The sequence below is a fragment of the Eleutherodactylus coqui genome, chromosome 13, assembly GCF_035609145.1.
Source record: "Eleutherodactylus coqui strain aEleCoq1 chromosome 13, aEleCoq1.hap1, whole genome shotgun sequence".
NCBI lineage: Eukaryota > Metazoa > Chordata > Amphibia > Anura > Eleutherodactylidae > Eleutherodactylus > Eleutherodactylus coqui.
This window is the reverse complement of record NC_089849.1, coordinates 29,618,541-29,634,265: the sequence shown is the minus strand read 5'-3', so window position 1 is coordinate 29,634,265 and position 15,725 is coordinate 29,618,541. Positions and strand designations below refer to the sequence as shown.

The window sequence follows — 15,725 nt, the reverse complement described above, 5'->3', positions numbered from 1 at the left end:
TACACACAGAAGGAAACAGGGTCGTATTAAAGGGGTTGTCTGGGACTATTAATTGATGGTGTACCCATAAGCTGTAGCCCCTTCTTGTATATAGAGGTGTGATTATGTAAAGTACTACAGCTCATCCCATTTAAAGGGGTTGTCCACTTATAAACTACTAATGGCCTATCCTCAGGAGAGGCTATCAATGTTATCTCGGTGGGGGTAAACCGCACATGATCCCCACTGATCAGCTGCTCACTGAGCCAGCGCTTTTTGCACTGAGCTGATTTTTGCAGGAAGCAGACAGCTCCATTTTCTCTGTAGTGGCTAGGCTTTGGTATTACAAACAAAGTTCCCATTTGCCTCCATAGAAACTTTAGCTGTAATTCCAAGCTTGGCCACTGCAGAGAGAACAGAGCTGTCTGCTTCCTGCAGAAATCAGCTCAGTGCATAAGAGCACTGGCCCGGTGAACAGCTGATCGATGGGGATCCCATGAGGAGGATCTCTGCCGATCTACTATTGATGACCTATCCTAAGTGCTAGTCTTGTCCATGAGTTGTGTGCAGTGCTTTAGCTCAGGCTCATTTCTTTGAACAAAAGTGAGCTGCAGTACAAGTCAAAATCCTTGGTCAGGAGTGGCGCTATTCTTGAATAAAAATGGACATGTTTTTCTAATCTGATACAACCCCTTTAATGACTGCCAATTCTTTTTGGATGGTGGGAAGTGCAGGTCCTGAGTCTGCAGCAATGTCCTTTGGTGTCGCTGCTTTAAACAGCTACAATCTAGAAGGAGCACTTCGGAGACCCAAAAAAGAAGATAGAAGCAGTTTATAACTGCCCGTATTTTCCCTTTGAGCCTGAGCAGCACTCAGTGAGCAGAAGAACCAGAACGCTGTCCACTGAATAGTGGCCCAGAATGGTACTACAGCTCCCTCCCATTCACATTTATTGAAGAGAGCTGCAGTACCATTCCTGGCCATGACTGACGCAGTGCATGGCCCCTTCACATCAGCTGGGTGTTCCAAAGATAGGTTCTCAATATTATAGGACTGGAGACCCCCTTTTTAAATAAAGAACTATTGAATTGAAAACTATTTTTTTGCCACCTAATAAAAATTAGGAATGCCAAAAATCATTTTTGAAGCCCAACAAATAAAAAAACATTAAGGCCATTAAACCAACAAGGGTACACAATTGCTGAAAAGTGTTTAATCATTTAGGACCCTAATTACACTGGTCACTGAGGGGTTACTCATCAGCTGTCAATGCTTCCAGCTTGTACAGATCACCTTATGGATGTGCAAGTGCCTGGAAGGACGCTTCCAAACAGTGCCGTCCTGCAGATTCTAGTGGGGGGAGGGGCTAGCACAGAAGTTACTCAAAAAGTTTTCCAAACTTCTGAAAGTAGCTCTGTCCTGTTCAGCTGTTGTGTATTCTTGCTTCTGTATTGCTGCATAACAGAGGCGGGAACTTTATTTCTACTTTGGCAGAATTGTACTTTGCTACATTTATACTATTACAGTACTTTGCTTTATGTATCATCCTTGTATGTTAGATGTTTTATAAACTTTTAACCCCCTCCCCCTTCCTCATCTGTCCTTAAAAAGCTAAAGGAGTCCGAAAAACTAGTATCGGACAGTCAAAAAAAGCTATTCTGCTCACAGGCTCTTATGGGGTTAACATAAAAAAGCAGAGTGTCTGCAATGCTGGGACATGGAGTGTTGGCAGGGGCTCACAGGACGACTGGGCGTGTGCCTCTTGGGCACTGTAAATTTAGCCAGCAACCACAAGCAGCTTCACTGCAAAGCTTTGCAGCGCTAGTCAGGGGACGCATGACGAGTGCGGGTCCTGGTGGGTCGTAACTGATGTGGTGCCAGCAGGGCGGCCTCACCTATAAATATACTTTAGATTGTATGTATAGTTATGGGGGACGACCACACCACACCCTGGTACCTGATTATTTACGGATGTCTGGCAGCACATTATAAGCCCCCTAACCCAGCCACATCTTTACATAGTCGCTTGGAAGACAAACGTTAACAGATCTGATACGGCCGCAGCGGGGGATAGCGATGGGACCGCACTTTATGTGCAAATTTTACCATCGTGTGACCGCACAAGTAGGGATAAAAACCGTGTCCGTCACTTCGGTCACGTGTTTTTTTTTTACATCCGCTTTGCGTTTCCTTTTCACAGACCTATACATCCGTGAAAAAATAACGCTCATCTGACTGAGCCCCTGGGGCTTACAGGGTCAGCTGAGGCCTGGCCCACACAGGCAGATCCCATTTGCAAAATCCACACAGAGGGTCCGCGGCAAAACATGGGAATAGAAAAGCATGTTAATTCGCTTTTACACTCACACTATAAATTGCGTATTCTGCGAGCAGAGGAAAAATCGCAGCATTCTCTATTTGTCAGCGAATTCCACCTGGACGATCCCCATTGAAGTCAATGAAGGCCGCCTCACCCATGTCTTCGCTAAGCGATGGCGTGGGAAATGCAAACGGTTAAAAAAACAAAACTCAACTAAGTATGACTGATGGCGAGCCGCCGCGGTCATCCGCAATACAAGAAAATAAGGTACGCAGGGTGACAGGCCAGGCTCACAGCCGGAATCCGCTGCGGGCCCCCTACATACGGAATCTGGTCTGCCCGAATGAGCATCGTGTAGCACTAATAAAGATTTCATATACCCCAATTACCATTCCTCTGCACCGCAGCGCCGTCGGTGTTTCTTGTGCTTTCCTCACCTAATAGAACTACAGCCATCAAGAAATCGCAGTTTTTGCGCGGCGCACCATTTGCAAATGAGCAGTAAACAACCCTATGAGTGTTCTTTTTGTCCCGACTGATCTTGGGTTTCTACGCCAAGTCCTCCCAACTCCATCCCGTTCCTTGCCCGATGGCTACAGCTCTCTTCACCTTCTTCCATGGCAAACAGAGCGGCACACGTTCAGGACGCCAGTGGTGCCAATGCAGACAAGAGGGCAGGTCACTGCACATGCATGAAGTCTAGCATGTACCGGAGTTGGAAAGCACAGTATAAGCTGAAGAAAGATGTAGCCGTCATTCATCAAGCAAGGGTTGGGCAGGACTTGGCGCAGAAACCCAGAACCAGTTGGTGCAAGAGGAATGCCCACTGGACAGTTAAATGCTAATTTTCATATGGCACGCGCAGCAGAAAAATGGTTATTTCTTGGTGATGATGGGACTATCAGGATGGAACTGAACTGAGCGTAACCGCGACTCAAAAAATTCCATTGAAATCAATGGAAAGTAAAATGGAACCATTATTTCTGTTTTGCTGCTCCTCTGACGGACAAGAATAACGCTGATGTGAACGAGCCCTAAGGGGGTTACTGGTTTAGGGGCTTATTATGTGCGGACAGACTTCTTTTAAAATTTCAGGATATCATCAGAACTAATTGGTAAATACTATAATGGTGAACTCCCTGTCAGTGATCATCAACTACAACACCCGGCATGCCATGGCGACCATCATACTTGTCCTATATGATAATACCTCCCCCCAACACCCATCCTGGTTGCCCTACCCAAATACTGTATATATACACTACCGTTCAAAAGTTTGGGGTCACATTGAAATGTCCTTATTTTTGAAGGAAAAGCACTGTACTTTTCAATGAAGATAACTTTAAACTAGTCCTAACTTTAAACAAATGCACTCTATACATTGCTAATGTGGTAAATGACTATTCTAGCTGCAAATGCCCGGTTTTTTGTGCAAAATCTACAAAGGTGAATAGAGGCCCATTTCCAGCAACTATCACTCCAGTGTTCTAATGGTACAATGTGTTTGCTCATTGGCTCAGAAGGCTAATTAATGATTAGAAAACCCTTGTGCAATCATGTTCACAAATCTGAAAACAGTCTAGCTCGTTACAGAAGCTACAAAACTGACCTTCCTGTGAGCAGATTGAATTTCTGGAGCATCACATTTGTGGGGTCAATTACACGCTCAAAATGGCCAGAAAAAGAGAACTTTCATTTGAAACTCGACAGTCTATTCTTGTTCTTAGAAATGAAGTCTATTCCATGCGAGAAATTGCTAAGAAATTGAAGATTTCCTACAACGGTGTGCACTACTCCCTTCAGAGGACAGCACAAACAGGCTCTAACCAGAGTAGAAAAAGAAGTGGGAGGCCGCGTTGCACAACTAAGCAAGAAGATAAGCACATTAGAGTCTCTAGTTTGAGAAACAGACGCCTCACAGGTACCCAACTGGCATCTTCATTAAATAGTACCCGCAAAACACCAGTGTCAACATCTACAGTGAAGAGGCGGCTGCGGGATTTTGGGCTTCAGGGCAGAGTGGCAAAGAAAAAGCCATATCTGAGACTGGCCAATAAAAGAAAAAGATTAAGATGGGCAAAAGAACACAGACATTGGACAGAGGAAGACTGGAAAAAAGTGTTGTGGACGGATGAATCCAAGTTTGAGGTGTTTGGATCACAAAGAAGAACGTTTGTGAGACGCAGAACAAATGAAAAGATGCTGGAAGAATGCCTGACGCCATCTGTTAAGCATGGTGGAGATAATGTGATGGTCTGGGGTTGCTTTGGTGCTGGTAAGGTGGGAGATTTGTACAGGGTAAAAGGGATTCTGAATAAGGAAGGCTATCACTCCATTTTGCAACGCCATGCCATACCCAGTGGACAGCGCTTGATTGGAACCAATTTCATCCTACAACAGGACAATGACCCTAAACACACCTCCAAATTGTGCAAGAACTATTTACAGCAGAAGCAGGCAGCTGGTATTCTATCGGTAATGGAGTGGCCAGCGCAGTCACCAGATCTGAACCCCATTGAGCTGTTGTGGGAGCAGCTTGACCGTATGGTACGCCAGAAGTGCCCATCCAACCAATCCAACTTGTGGGAGATGCTTCTAGAAGCGTGGGGTGCAATTTCACAAGCTTACCTCAACAAATTAACAGCTAGAATGTCAAAGGTGTGCAATGCTGTAATTGCTGCAAAAGGAGGATTCTTTGACGAAAGCAAAGTTTGATGTAAAAACAATGTTATTTCAAATAGAAATCATTATTTCTAACCTTGACAATGTCTTGACTCTATTTTCTATTCATTTCACAACGCATGGTGGTGAATAAGTGTGACTTTTCATGGAAAACACAAAATTGTTTGGGTGACCCCAAACTTTTGAACGGTAGTGTACATATAATATGTATAGGGTATCACCTTGAAGAGCGAGTAGGCGTACATGTCGTTCATATCGATGTTAATCATCCTCAGCATGTTCTTCACTTCTTGGAAACTCATCTTTTCATCCCCATCTCTGTCCGCCTGATGCAGATAATCCCGGATCCAAATGCATCTCAGTCAAGGAAGACAGTACAGTGAAAATATGGAGGGGAAAGAGTAAAATATACTTGTGTACTACATACTACATACACTGAAGAACCAATGCATCAGGAACAGCTGGCGCATGCCGTCTTGTGATCGGTAACGTGGTACCACGTGATGGCCACGTAATGATCTGCTCTCAGATAACGTGACCTCTCCTCTGTGCAGCTGAAGGCAACATTTGACAGTCATGAGTAAACGTCATGACTTGAGTGACTTTGACGGCATGCAGATTGGTGCCTAACGGTGTATTTCTGAAATTGTAGCACTTGTTGGCTGTTCCTAAACCATGGTATCAAGACTGGTTGACCCATGGACAGACATCCGACAGAAGATCGCACAGCGGCAGGTCATGTGTGGTTGATCCTGAGGTTGAGCATCCAGTGGCACGTCTGGTATCTCAGCAACAACATGCTAAAGTAGACCAACTGACTCAAGTCCAACAACGGGAAAGTTTGACAAATTTCCACCATGACTATGCAGCATAGCTTGTATTGACTGGGGTTCAATAGCCGAAGACCACCAAGGGTGCCCCGTTGATGGCCATCACCAACAACGTCTTGCATGGGCCCAGGAAAGATGTCAATGGACCCTGGACACATAGCAAAAGGTTGTCTGGAGTGACAAGTCCCATTTCCTGTTGAACCATATAGATGGTTTGGGTTGCACCTGGTGTAAACACTGTGGTGCCATATCCCATGGGTGCACCATTTGGGTTCAACAGGCTAGGGGAAAATTTTCCTGGCATGGCCAAGGACCATTGGTCATCATACCACAAACCTTGCATGGTGCATGCTACAGGGACCAACTGGACCTATATCTTTAGGAAAATCTTTCCTAACCACAGTGTCACCTTTCAGCAGGACAACGATCTGTGTCATCGGACTCAGGAAGTGGTTGGGGGAACAGGACAATGAATTCTCCATGCTGCCTTGGCCCCCAAAATCACTGGACTCTAACCCTATTGAACATGTTTTGGATATGCTGGAAAGGGCTGTGAGATCTGTGGAATACGGAGGATGTTCGTCATCTTTTGCAATATGTTCCCTGACACCTGAAAGGGTGTGTGGTCACCCAAAAAGGTGGACCTATCGAGTAGGTGTTCCTAATGCAGTTCCTAATACACTCAAGATGACATAAGAATATAGGGAGGAGAGAACTCTTAGGCAAGACTCATGTTCACCTCGTTTCATACAGGTTTAACAGAAGGGGTTCCAAAGAGGAGTCTCAGTAAACTAAAACTCAAAAGGGAAAGGATGAGGGGCATAAAAGAAATATAGGGGCAGGATGAATAAGACTCAGTTGAGAAAACATGGAAGTATTAGGAATAAGAAGGCAAACCACTTCCAGGACTGAATACAGTTGCCTCAATAAGTCAACAGTTGGAACCCTTGACCTTATAGGACTCAGAAATTTGTTGTGGCAACAGTGATGTTGTACTTGGCAACCACTTCATGGCTACCATGTATTTGCAAAAGGATATTGAACTAGCTTCTCCCTCTGGCTCATAGCCACCGCTCTTTCCATGAGTTTCTGCAGGCCATGCACCCAGCTACGGGCTTCTTGGTCAGTGGATGCAGCCAGGTCCAAGTTTTTTCTCCTTCCCATGAAGGAAATACTGAAACAGCAGTTCTCTGGGAAGCGGCCACCATTCCTACGAAGGCCCTCTGACTGCCGTCCTTCACGTACAGACTCAATGTGTAGAACAGAAACTGTGATATAAGACACAACAAGGGATGGGGGTGAAGACACACAATGACATTAAAGGGATTCCGTCACCAAGTTCATCAAGTTTGACTAGGTGCTGAGCTTCGAGTCATGGAGGTGGCCCGTGCAGACTTCTCCCCGTCCACATCATGCAGACTGACAGCTTTCTCCCCTTTTGTGTATAGGGAGAGAGCTGTCAGTCTGCATGCTGCACCCAGGGAGTGGCAGGTACAGCCTGCTTCCATGATTTGGAGCTCAGCTTCAGTCAAACGTCATGAACCTGGTGACAGAATCCCTTTAAATCAAAAGTACAAAGCAAAGCAATGCAGCAAATGTGAGAGCTGCTAGGGCACATTTACTGGGATGCTAACCAATTTGGCACACACTGGCCAACTAACCAAATCATTAAAGCCTCCATTGAATTATCAAGAAAATTACCCACAAAAGCTCTGGTTGTACAGACAGTACAGGGGCGCTGGCTAGAATACAAAAAGTAAATGGCCCCCCAACTTGTGCATGTTTAAGGCATCGCACCATCCATCCCAGGACAGAAGGGCCAAGGGCATACTTTCCATTACACTCCTTTCCCAACCTTTATAGGCCAAGAGGATGTCAGGAGCCACTGATATTTCCCTTTACTTGCATGCAGGCTCCCAAAGCCCAGTGGGTCTGACACTTTGCTTATGCCTACTGGTACTCACAGATCTGTTTGGACCGTGCCTTTTTCGCTTTGCTTTCATACCAGATGGTCATCCCATCAGATTCGAGCCGGTATAGTCTTTGTTGACGCCATCCTGGCTTAATTTTCCAGAGCAGAGTGCCCACCAGCATGGTGTTAACATCTTCATCATCCGAAAGAGCTGTAGAAAACAAGGCAGAATTTATCCCAGTGAACGAGGCAACATTGGATTTCATTCCGGCAGAAACTGAACGGCAAGTGACAAGTCAACGATTCTCGCTCGCCATTCGCTCGCGTTTAGACAGAACAATTATCGTTCCCTCTCGCTCGATTTTTAAATTTTAATCGATAATCGTTCCGTCTAAACGCAACATTAGCCAAAACGGTCAGCGGGCAGCATAGCAGTTCTTGTGCTTGCAGCAGCCCATCCCCATTCCTTACAACTACGTGACTCAGATTTGTATATTTGGCCGGTCTTTTCAAGCCGACCACAAAGCGTCTCCTTTATTGCAAAATGTTTACAGAGGGATAATACAAACCTAAGCGGGAGACACCTGGGAAACCGCAGTGTGTGCCGGGGAAAGTAACGGTCAGTAAACAGAAGGAGGCTAATGTGGAACTTGGGAGGGTAAAGTAAGGAGGGATGGGGGGAGTCGAGTGGATGAGTGGTGGGTGATGATCTCCTGTCTAATCTACAGCAACAGCTGTCCCTACAGATTAATCTCTCCAAAAGTTGAGGTTCCCATAGATATTAGACATTTGTCAGCAGAAAACAGCCAGTGGTTTTTCTACTATGTCCCCACTCATATCTTGACCCTTCTAGAGAAGCAACATCTCACTTCATCCAAGCCAATGGGCTTGGTCATCTTGGATGTCTGCACCACAATACAATAGATGCATGGAAAGGTCTAAGATAAACTAAGCTCCAAGGCCCAACTCATGTCTAATGGTCATCCTAGTCTTATTACATTTTAAAGTTACTTTTATTCGAGTTTTGTAAATGCAGTCTTGTATGTAGGAGGCAGAACACGTTGGAGCAAATGTGTAATAAACCACATGACACGGGCTACTGACTCCATGCCCTTGGGAGGAAGAAATAATATATCCTAGAAAGTCAGAGATCAGCCGGTAACACCGGTCTATATAAAGAAGAGGAAGTAAAAGAAAATTCAGGTAGACCTACTGCATTCCTCAAGGTAGAGACCCAAGGGTGGTGAGTCATTGAGAAGAAACCCTTGTGTGTTTGTCATCTTAGAAGTCCCAAATTCCTTGATGAGCCTAAAGCTCATTCGAGATATTTAGCAGCGAAGAGCAGTTTATGGTACACCTTGGAAGTTAGTTCGACCACCCCAGGAAGCCAGTTTTTAGTGAAGTTTCATAGGCATCAATATAAAGTAACTCAAAAGGTTAGCGGCCAGTTTTGCAAACTTCTAAGCGCATTGGTGACCTAGTCCAGACCTGGTTCAGCCACTGCTAGATGGATGGTGTAGTGGCAAACATCTACGACTTATGGAGTAGCATTCTAGGAAAACTCAACGGGACAGAATTACTAATCCGGTCTATTATTTCAGCAGTGTAAACTTAAGACAAAACGGTCAGAAGATGTGCCAATTTTATCACAGTGGCACATTGTGTAATAGATCTGCAGGAAGCCAGACTATCTTTCTCTTAGGGTACGCTCATACAAGTGTATGCATATCTCAGCCCGTGGCCATGTAGCATATTGTAGTGGAGGTGTGCATGCATGACCCTCACTCCACTCACTTCTATGGAAGTGAGGAAGATCAATGTGCTCGGTAATCTTCCGCACTCCCAACGTCTTTAGTGGGATATCCCTTTAATAAAGGTGGTATGTGTACTAGAATTAGTAAATCTGCCCCAATAAATAATAATAATCGGAACAATCTTTATTTATATAGCGCCAACGTATTCCGTAGCGCTTCCAATATATTTCATATGCCTACTAAAGTTGGAGCAAAAAAAGAAACAAAAAAAATATCTTCTGGAATTGATAACTGGATTGCGCAAAATACAATTTCAAGAATGTCCGGATTCTGCTTGTCAATCCCTAAGCTCCTGTCTCAATCCAGATCTTGCTAAGAAGCTTAGTATTCAGCCTAATGCTGTATACAGTGTGTGCTGCCCGAAAACATCAACAATCCAAGGGTTTAACCTTTGTCCATTCTTGCGCCTCATCAGTAAACGTTCCCTCCACCGGTCCCGGGTTAGGAAGAACCTGCTACGGTGGTTTCCGACATCTTATCAATCCACACTGTACATTTCTGACATTCTTCCCCCTTGTCTCAGAAGAATCTGGTTTGGTGGGCTGTATTCTTCATGCGGTGGAAACGGTTAAAGGTGCGTCCCATCTGTTGGCACATTTACAGTGTTTCTCGGAAGGAATTTATGAGAGTTGAGGACACTTTCTTAAGGTTGAGTTCATTAAACATCAGTTGACTAATAAGAACATAACATCTTGGAGTGGAACGTTTCATTAAACAAGTTCAAGAATTTTGTTTGTGTTTACATCATGTCTTAGTGGGACAGGAAGAAGGTTCATCCAAGAGGGAAACAAATCCTTACGCTAAACCCAACAAATGGTCTTTTGCACTTCCTTTCTTTTATTGGGTGGTCACGGTAGGCCTTCCATGTTAGGCATTTCTCCATAAAAATGATATTCTCTGTAATCGGAAAAATGAGGGGTGAGGAACGCAAAAGTGGTTGTCCGGGACGTTGCTATTGATGACTTATATTCAGGATAGTTGATCGTCAGCGGTCCGCTGCTTGGGATCCCCACCAATCAGGCTTGCCATCAGTGCGGACAGAGCTGGAAGTAGACAGTTCTGTCCGTAGTTGGTACTGCATTGAGTTCAATGGCAGCTGTGCCTGCATTGGCAAACCGGACTGCTGTACTAGAAACAGTGTTGTCCGCTTCTGGCTCTGTCCGCATTGACAGCTGACCCAATATAAGCTAATCAGAGCGGGGATCCCGAGTGGTAGACCCTCCTCAATCAATAATGCATGACTTATTTCAAGGAGAGGTCATCAATAGTAACGTCCCGAACAACCCCTTTAACCCTTTTATCCTATTCACCCACGGGAATCTTATGGGTCAGGAAGATATAAGCATTTGTAAGATATGCAGTGGTGGTTACTTATATCCACCTTTAAGCAGTAAGGGCCTATCTTGAGGATCCTGCTGTACACCTTCCTGTATCTAACTGTGCCATCTGATTCCGATGAGTGCAACCCATTTGTCCAAATCAGTAGACTTTCACCGGCACCCAAAGGTGTAACTTGTATTAGCACCAATACAAGGACACCAGATGTAGACATATGGAGGGGTCCTTGTCTTCTCTAAACTTGATATGTGGTTTCTATGTGTTGGTGCCAAAACAAAGTTACACTTTTGGATGCTGGCAAAAGTCTCTTTGCTTGATGATTGCAACTCTGGAGTAGCAAGTGGGTTAGTTAAGTGTTGAATCCTGGCAATAGCTTTGACACTTGGGTTGCCTAATTTTCTTTATTTTCTGGACTACTAGAGCATAGGGACACCGTAGAGGGGTGCCCACCTAGAATCCCTTCCAAGGGCCAGATCTGAGATCTTCTAGAGAGAGCAACTCGCAACGTGCTGGACTCAACATGCTCATGTATTACATGGTTGCCTATTTATTTAGGTATTATAACATGGTTAAAGTGAACCAGTCAGGTTCCTTATGGGTACCTGGGCAGACAGCATGATGTAGTGATACACATGTTGATTTTAATGGTCTGTCACTTATAGCTATCCACCGATGCGACTCATTAATATTCATATATTCACTGCTCCCCCCGCCCTCCAGAGGTTGATTGACAGGTCTGTTTGTGTTACTATGCATAGGAAGAGGCCTGTCAATCAGCAGCAGGAGAGAAGGATCGATGTACATATATTGTACTGCCCGCAGCTATGGACCCATAAGGGACCTGACAGGTCCCTTATGTGTCCTGTCAGGTCCCTTATGGGTCCATTCTTTCAAGAATACCACTTGTGTGTTTGGGATATGTCCAATGTTGCAGCTTAGTGAATCAGTCTACATTGTAATACCAGCCACAGCCCACCGACAAGAGTGGAGCTATTTCTGAAAAACAGCCCCTTTAATTTGAATAATCCTTGCACTTCAGGTTTAGGTGTTCTTTCCTGGGGCAGAAATCGCATGGGTGGCAAGGAAGTCCAGATATTATCTACAGCAGTGTTTCTCAACTCCAGTCCTCAGGGACCCCCAACAGGTCATGTTTTCAGGATATCCTATAGTATATCCTATAGTAAGACCACCTGTGGCAATGTTTGAGGACTGACAATAATGACATCACCTGTGCAATACTGAGGAGATCTTGAAAACATGACCTGATCTACAGGAACAGCCAAGAATAAAATGGTCTAAGGGTCCTTTCACACGGGACGGAATAGGCCGTAGAAAATTCTGCACCAAAATCTGTAGGCTACCTGTGGATTTTGATGCGGCATTGAAGATGGCTTAAAACCTGCCTGCAATTCCGCATCGAAATCTGCAGTTAGACCTGCGGCGTAATCCTGTCCCGTGTAAAAGAGCCCTAAAGACTATACAACAACAATAGCGATAAGCGTCTGGTCTATATTAAGAGAGAAATGTAACGTGTTCAATGTGAAACCTCTAAAGCCACAATATACTGAAGTGCGTCTTTCCTGCCTAAATCCAACTACATTATATTCAAATCAGTGGAAGGAAACGTTCTCGCCAACATTCTTGAGTCTGATAAAAATTACAGTTCTGGCCACTAAGACTCCAGTGAAGCTTTTTTTGAGTTGGAACCTAAATTATCACCTCGTCTGGATCATCGGTAAAACTAAGTGATGAACAACTCCAAAAAAATGTGCTTACTCCATATTTAGTGAGGAACAATCTCGCCCCACTCATTAGCTGATCGCCTACTGCTGCAATACTACTCTATAGAGGGACCGAAGATAGATGAAGCCCACAGAAGTACAATCAATGGCGTAGGTACCTTAGAGGCAAGGCATGCGCTCCGCCCCGTCTTGGTTGGGTCCATCGCCTTGTTTTTACGTGGTAAAATCTTGGGTAGGACATACTTAGCAGAATTACATTATCTGCATGCAAGTTGGTGGTCAACTGAACCGTTGGCCATGGAGAGGAAAATTAACCCCAGGTCCTTCTAATGTGGGTGGCAAAACCTGGCTCCATAATAGCGGGTCCAGTTTGATCTTTCCTATTAGTCCAACTCTATGCCACTGAGTTTAGATGCACCAAACTGACTTATTTTACAGAGGTCCAAGGTTTACAGGACCGGAGCTGGACCAGCGCTTCCAGAGTTAAGCTCCACCTAAATACACAGTCTAGTTGTGCAGTTTGTGCATTTTGTTGGAAAATCAACATGGACATTTCCTGTAACACATCTATATTACTTAAGTACGTGCACTGATTGGCTGTCTAGTAGCGCCTCTCTAAAGTACAGTGCGATATTGCATGTCCTGTAGTGCCCTTTACTTGTGCAAGGATGAGCGCTCCTTTGGACATCAGGTGAGGTTGGCCCCACTCCTTTGGACATCAGGTAAGGTTGGCCCCACTCCTTTGGACATCAGGTGAGGTTGGCCCCACTCCTTTGGACATCAGGTGAGGTTGGCCCTACTCCTTTGGACATCAGGTGAGGTTGGCCCCACTCCTTTGGACATCAGGTAAGGTTGGCCCCACTCCTTTGGACATCAGGTAAGGTTGGCCCCACTCCTTTGGACATCAGGTGAGGTTGGCCCTACTCCTTTGGACATCAGGTGAGGTTGACCCCCCTCCTCTGGACATCAGGTGAGGATGACTCCACTCCTTTGGACATCAGGTGAGGTTGACTCCACTCCTTTGGACATCAAGTGAGGTTGGCCCCACTCCTTTGGTCATCAAGTGAGGTTGGCCCCACTCCTTTGGTCATCAAGTGAGGTTGACTCCACTCCTTTGGACATCAAGTGAGGTTGACTCCACTCCTTTGGACATCAAGTGAGGTTGGCCCCACTCCTTTGGACATCAAGTGAGGTTGGCCCCACTCCTTTGGTCATCAAGTGAGGTTGGCCCCACTCCTTTGGTCATCAAGTGAGGTTGGCCCCACTCCTTTGGTCATCAGGTGAGGTTGGCCCAATGTTTTTTATCTGGTACACTATTTACTCTACAAGACCCTGGAGAAGCTCCTGTTCTCACCCTAGGAAGTGATTTACAGCTTCCATCAGCTTTTTCTGTTATTCAGTATGTAAAGACTCGCTTTATCTGTATCAGTTATCTGCTTCACTTTCTTTCATTTTTATTTTGTACGTCTTTAAGTTGACATTTTGGCGCTTTGGAACCAATTATCGCTTTTCCGTAGAATTCTGGTTTCAACATACAATATTTTCAATGTACAATGATCTTCTCGGAACTAATTAATAATATACAGGGTGTTTCAAAAAGATGGACCCAATCTGAAATAGCTACATCTCTGCCACCACGTATCGCCCACTTGAAAGGGTGGATCATAAGAGTTTCAAATGATTACCGCTAGATGCCTCTCACAGCCCCCAGCCTGCCATTCGCAAGACGGCAACCCTACAACCCTGCAACACAAGTCGTTATGAGTTCTGCAATCCAGCAAGACTGAATCCGTAAGTGTGATCCCTCATACGACTGCCTAGAGTGGGTTAAGGCGACGTTTAATTATGAGGCCACATGAATTAGCGGTGACCCGGAAAAGCGCATAGACTTTAGTGATGCAATAGTATAGAAGACGCAAGACGACCTCAAAAACAGAATAACGGCAGCGGTGACCGCAGTGGAAGAAGACACTTTGAGAGGCGTTTGGGATGAATTCAACTGTCGTCTCGATGTTCTCCGCACAGCAGGTGGCGGCACGTAGAGCGCTCATAAAATGGTTAATAAAACGTGATAACTTATTAAACCAGTTGTAACTTTTCGTGTAATTGCAACATATTGCCATCACTAAATATATAGCTTTTTGCTTTGCCGTACCTCCTTGCCAATTTATACCCTACTGACACGTCTGTTCTTGCACTGACCACAAAATAACAATTCTGGAGCCTGGTTTCATAAAACCTCTGTGTTATGCTGCTCCTCTGTTATTCCTCCTGCAAATGTATAAATAAACTGACAACTTGATGTTACCATTCCCTTGTCAATGGGGTGTGTCTGTGTACACTCTAACGCTGTCCAATCAGTGCTTGCAATGTCAGCCTGAGCAGGGACACACCCTATTGACAAGGAGAATGGTAACACCCAGTTGTCAATTTATACATTTCCAGACCGAATTTAATTGAAAAACTTTCCAGGAGGAATAACAGAGGAGCAACACATAACAGAAACACAGAATCCTCTTTTAAGGGGGAATGCAAGTACTAAAATAGACATGTCATTCGAGCACAACTCACATTGGGCAGAACAAGGACACCCGTCTATGTACTGCCCGATACACACAGATACTGCATGTTAGCGTGCACTGGCATGTCCTAGTTCTTGTCCATGAAACTGACAGGAAGAGGACATGCCAGGAGTTTTTTTCACATGGATCACGGTTGGGTCAGCGTAAAAAAGAGTCGATGTGTATAGCCGCAAGGGCTATAATGGGGCCGTGTGCTGTCCATTATAGTACATGGCCCTAAAATGTGCTAGTGTGCCGGAGACCTTAACCCTTTGCAATCCAATTTTGGTTTCAGGGTTTCCTAGGCGGTTTTCTCTTTCTGCCATTATACAATGGCGCTATCTGCTGGCTAGAGCCAGTAGTGCGGTATGGAATAGGCTGGAGAGCCCCCCCCCTCCCGACCACAGAGTGGCCAGTAATATACAGTAAGAATACCCTGACGGCCATCTTTCGACATCGGAGCTGTACAGCCTTCAATCGGAATGCCTTCAGACATCAGACAGTGGATTGGAAAGGGTTAAGATTAAGGTTTCAAAGGATGCAGATA

General features: G+C 45.0%; 1 protein-coding gene across 1 annotated transcript in view; it reads right to left on the bottom strand.

Moving 5' to 3' along the window:
* Positions 1-15,725, bottom strand: part of PLCD3 (phospholipase C delta 3) — a 67,652-nt gene that overhangs the window by 36,129 nt on the left and 15,798 nt on the right. Inside the window, exons 2-4 of the mRNA XM_066587264.1 lie at positions 7,776-7,934; positions 6,851-7,079; positions 5,203-5,332 (exon numbers count right to left, since the gene is read on the bottom strand). Of these exons, the coding sequence (XP_066443361.1) occupies positions 5,203-5,332; positions 6,851-7,079; positions 7,776-7,934 (518 nt within the window). The remainder of the gene's footprint in view (positions 1-5,202; positions 5,333-6,850; positions 7,080-7,775; positions 7,935-15,725) is intronic.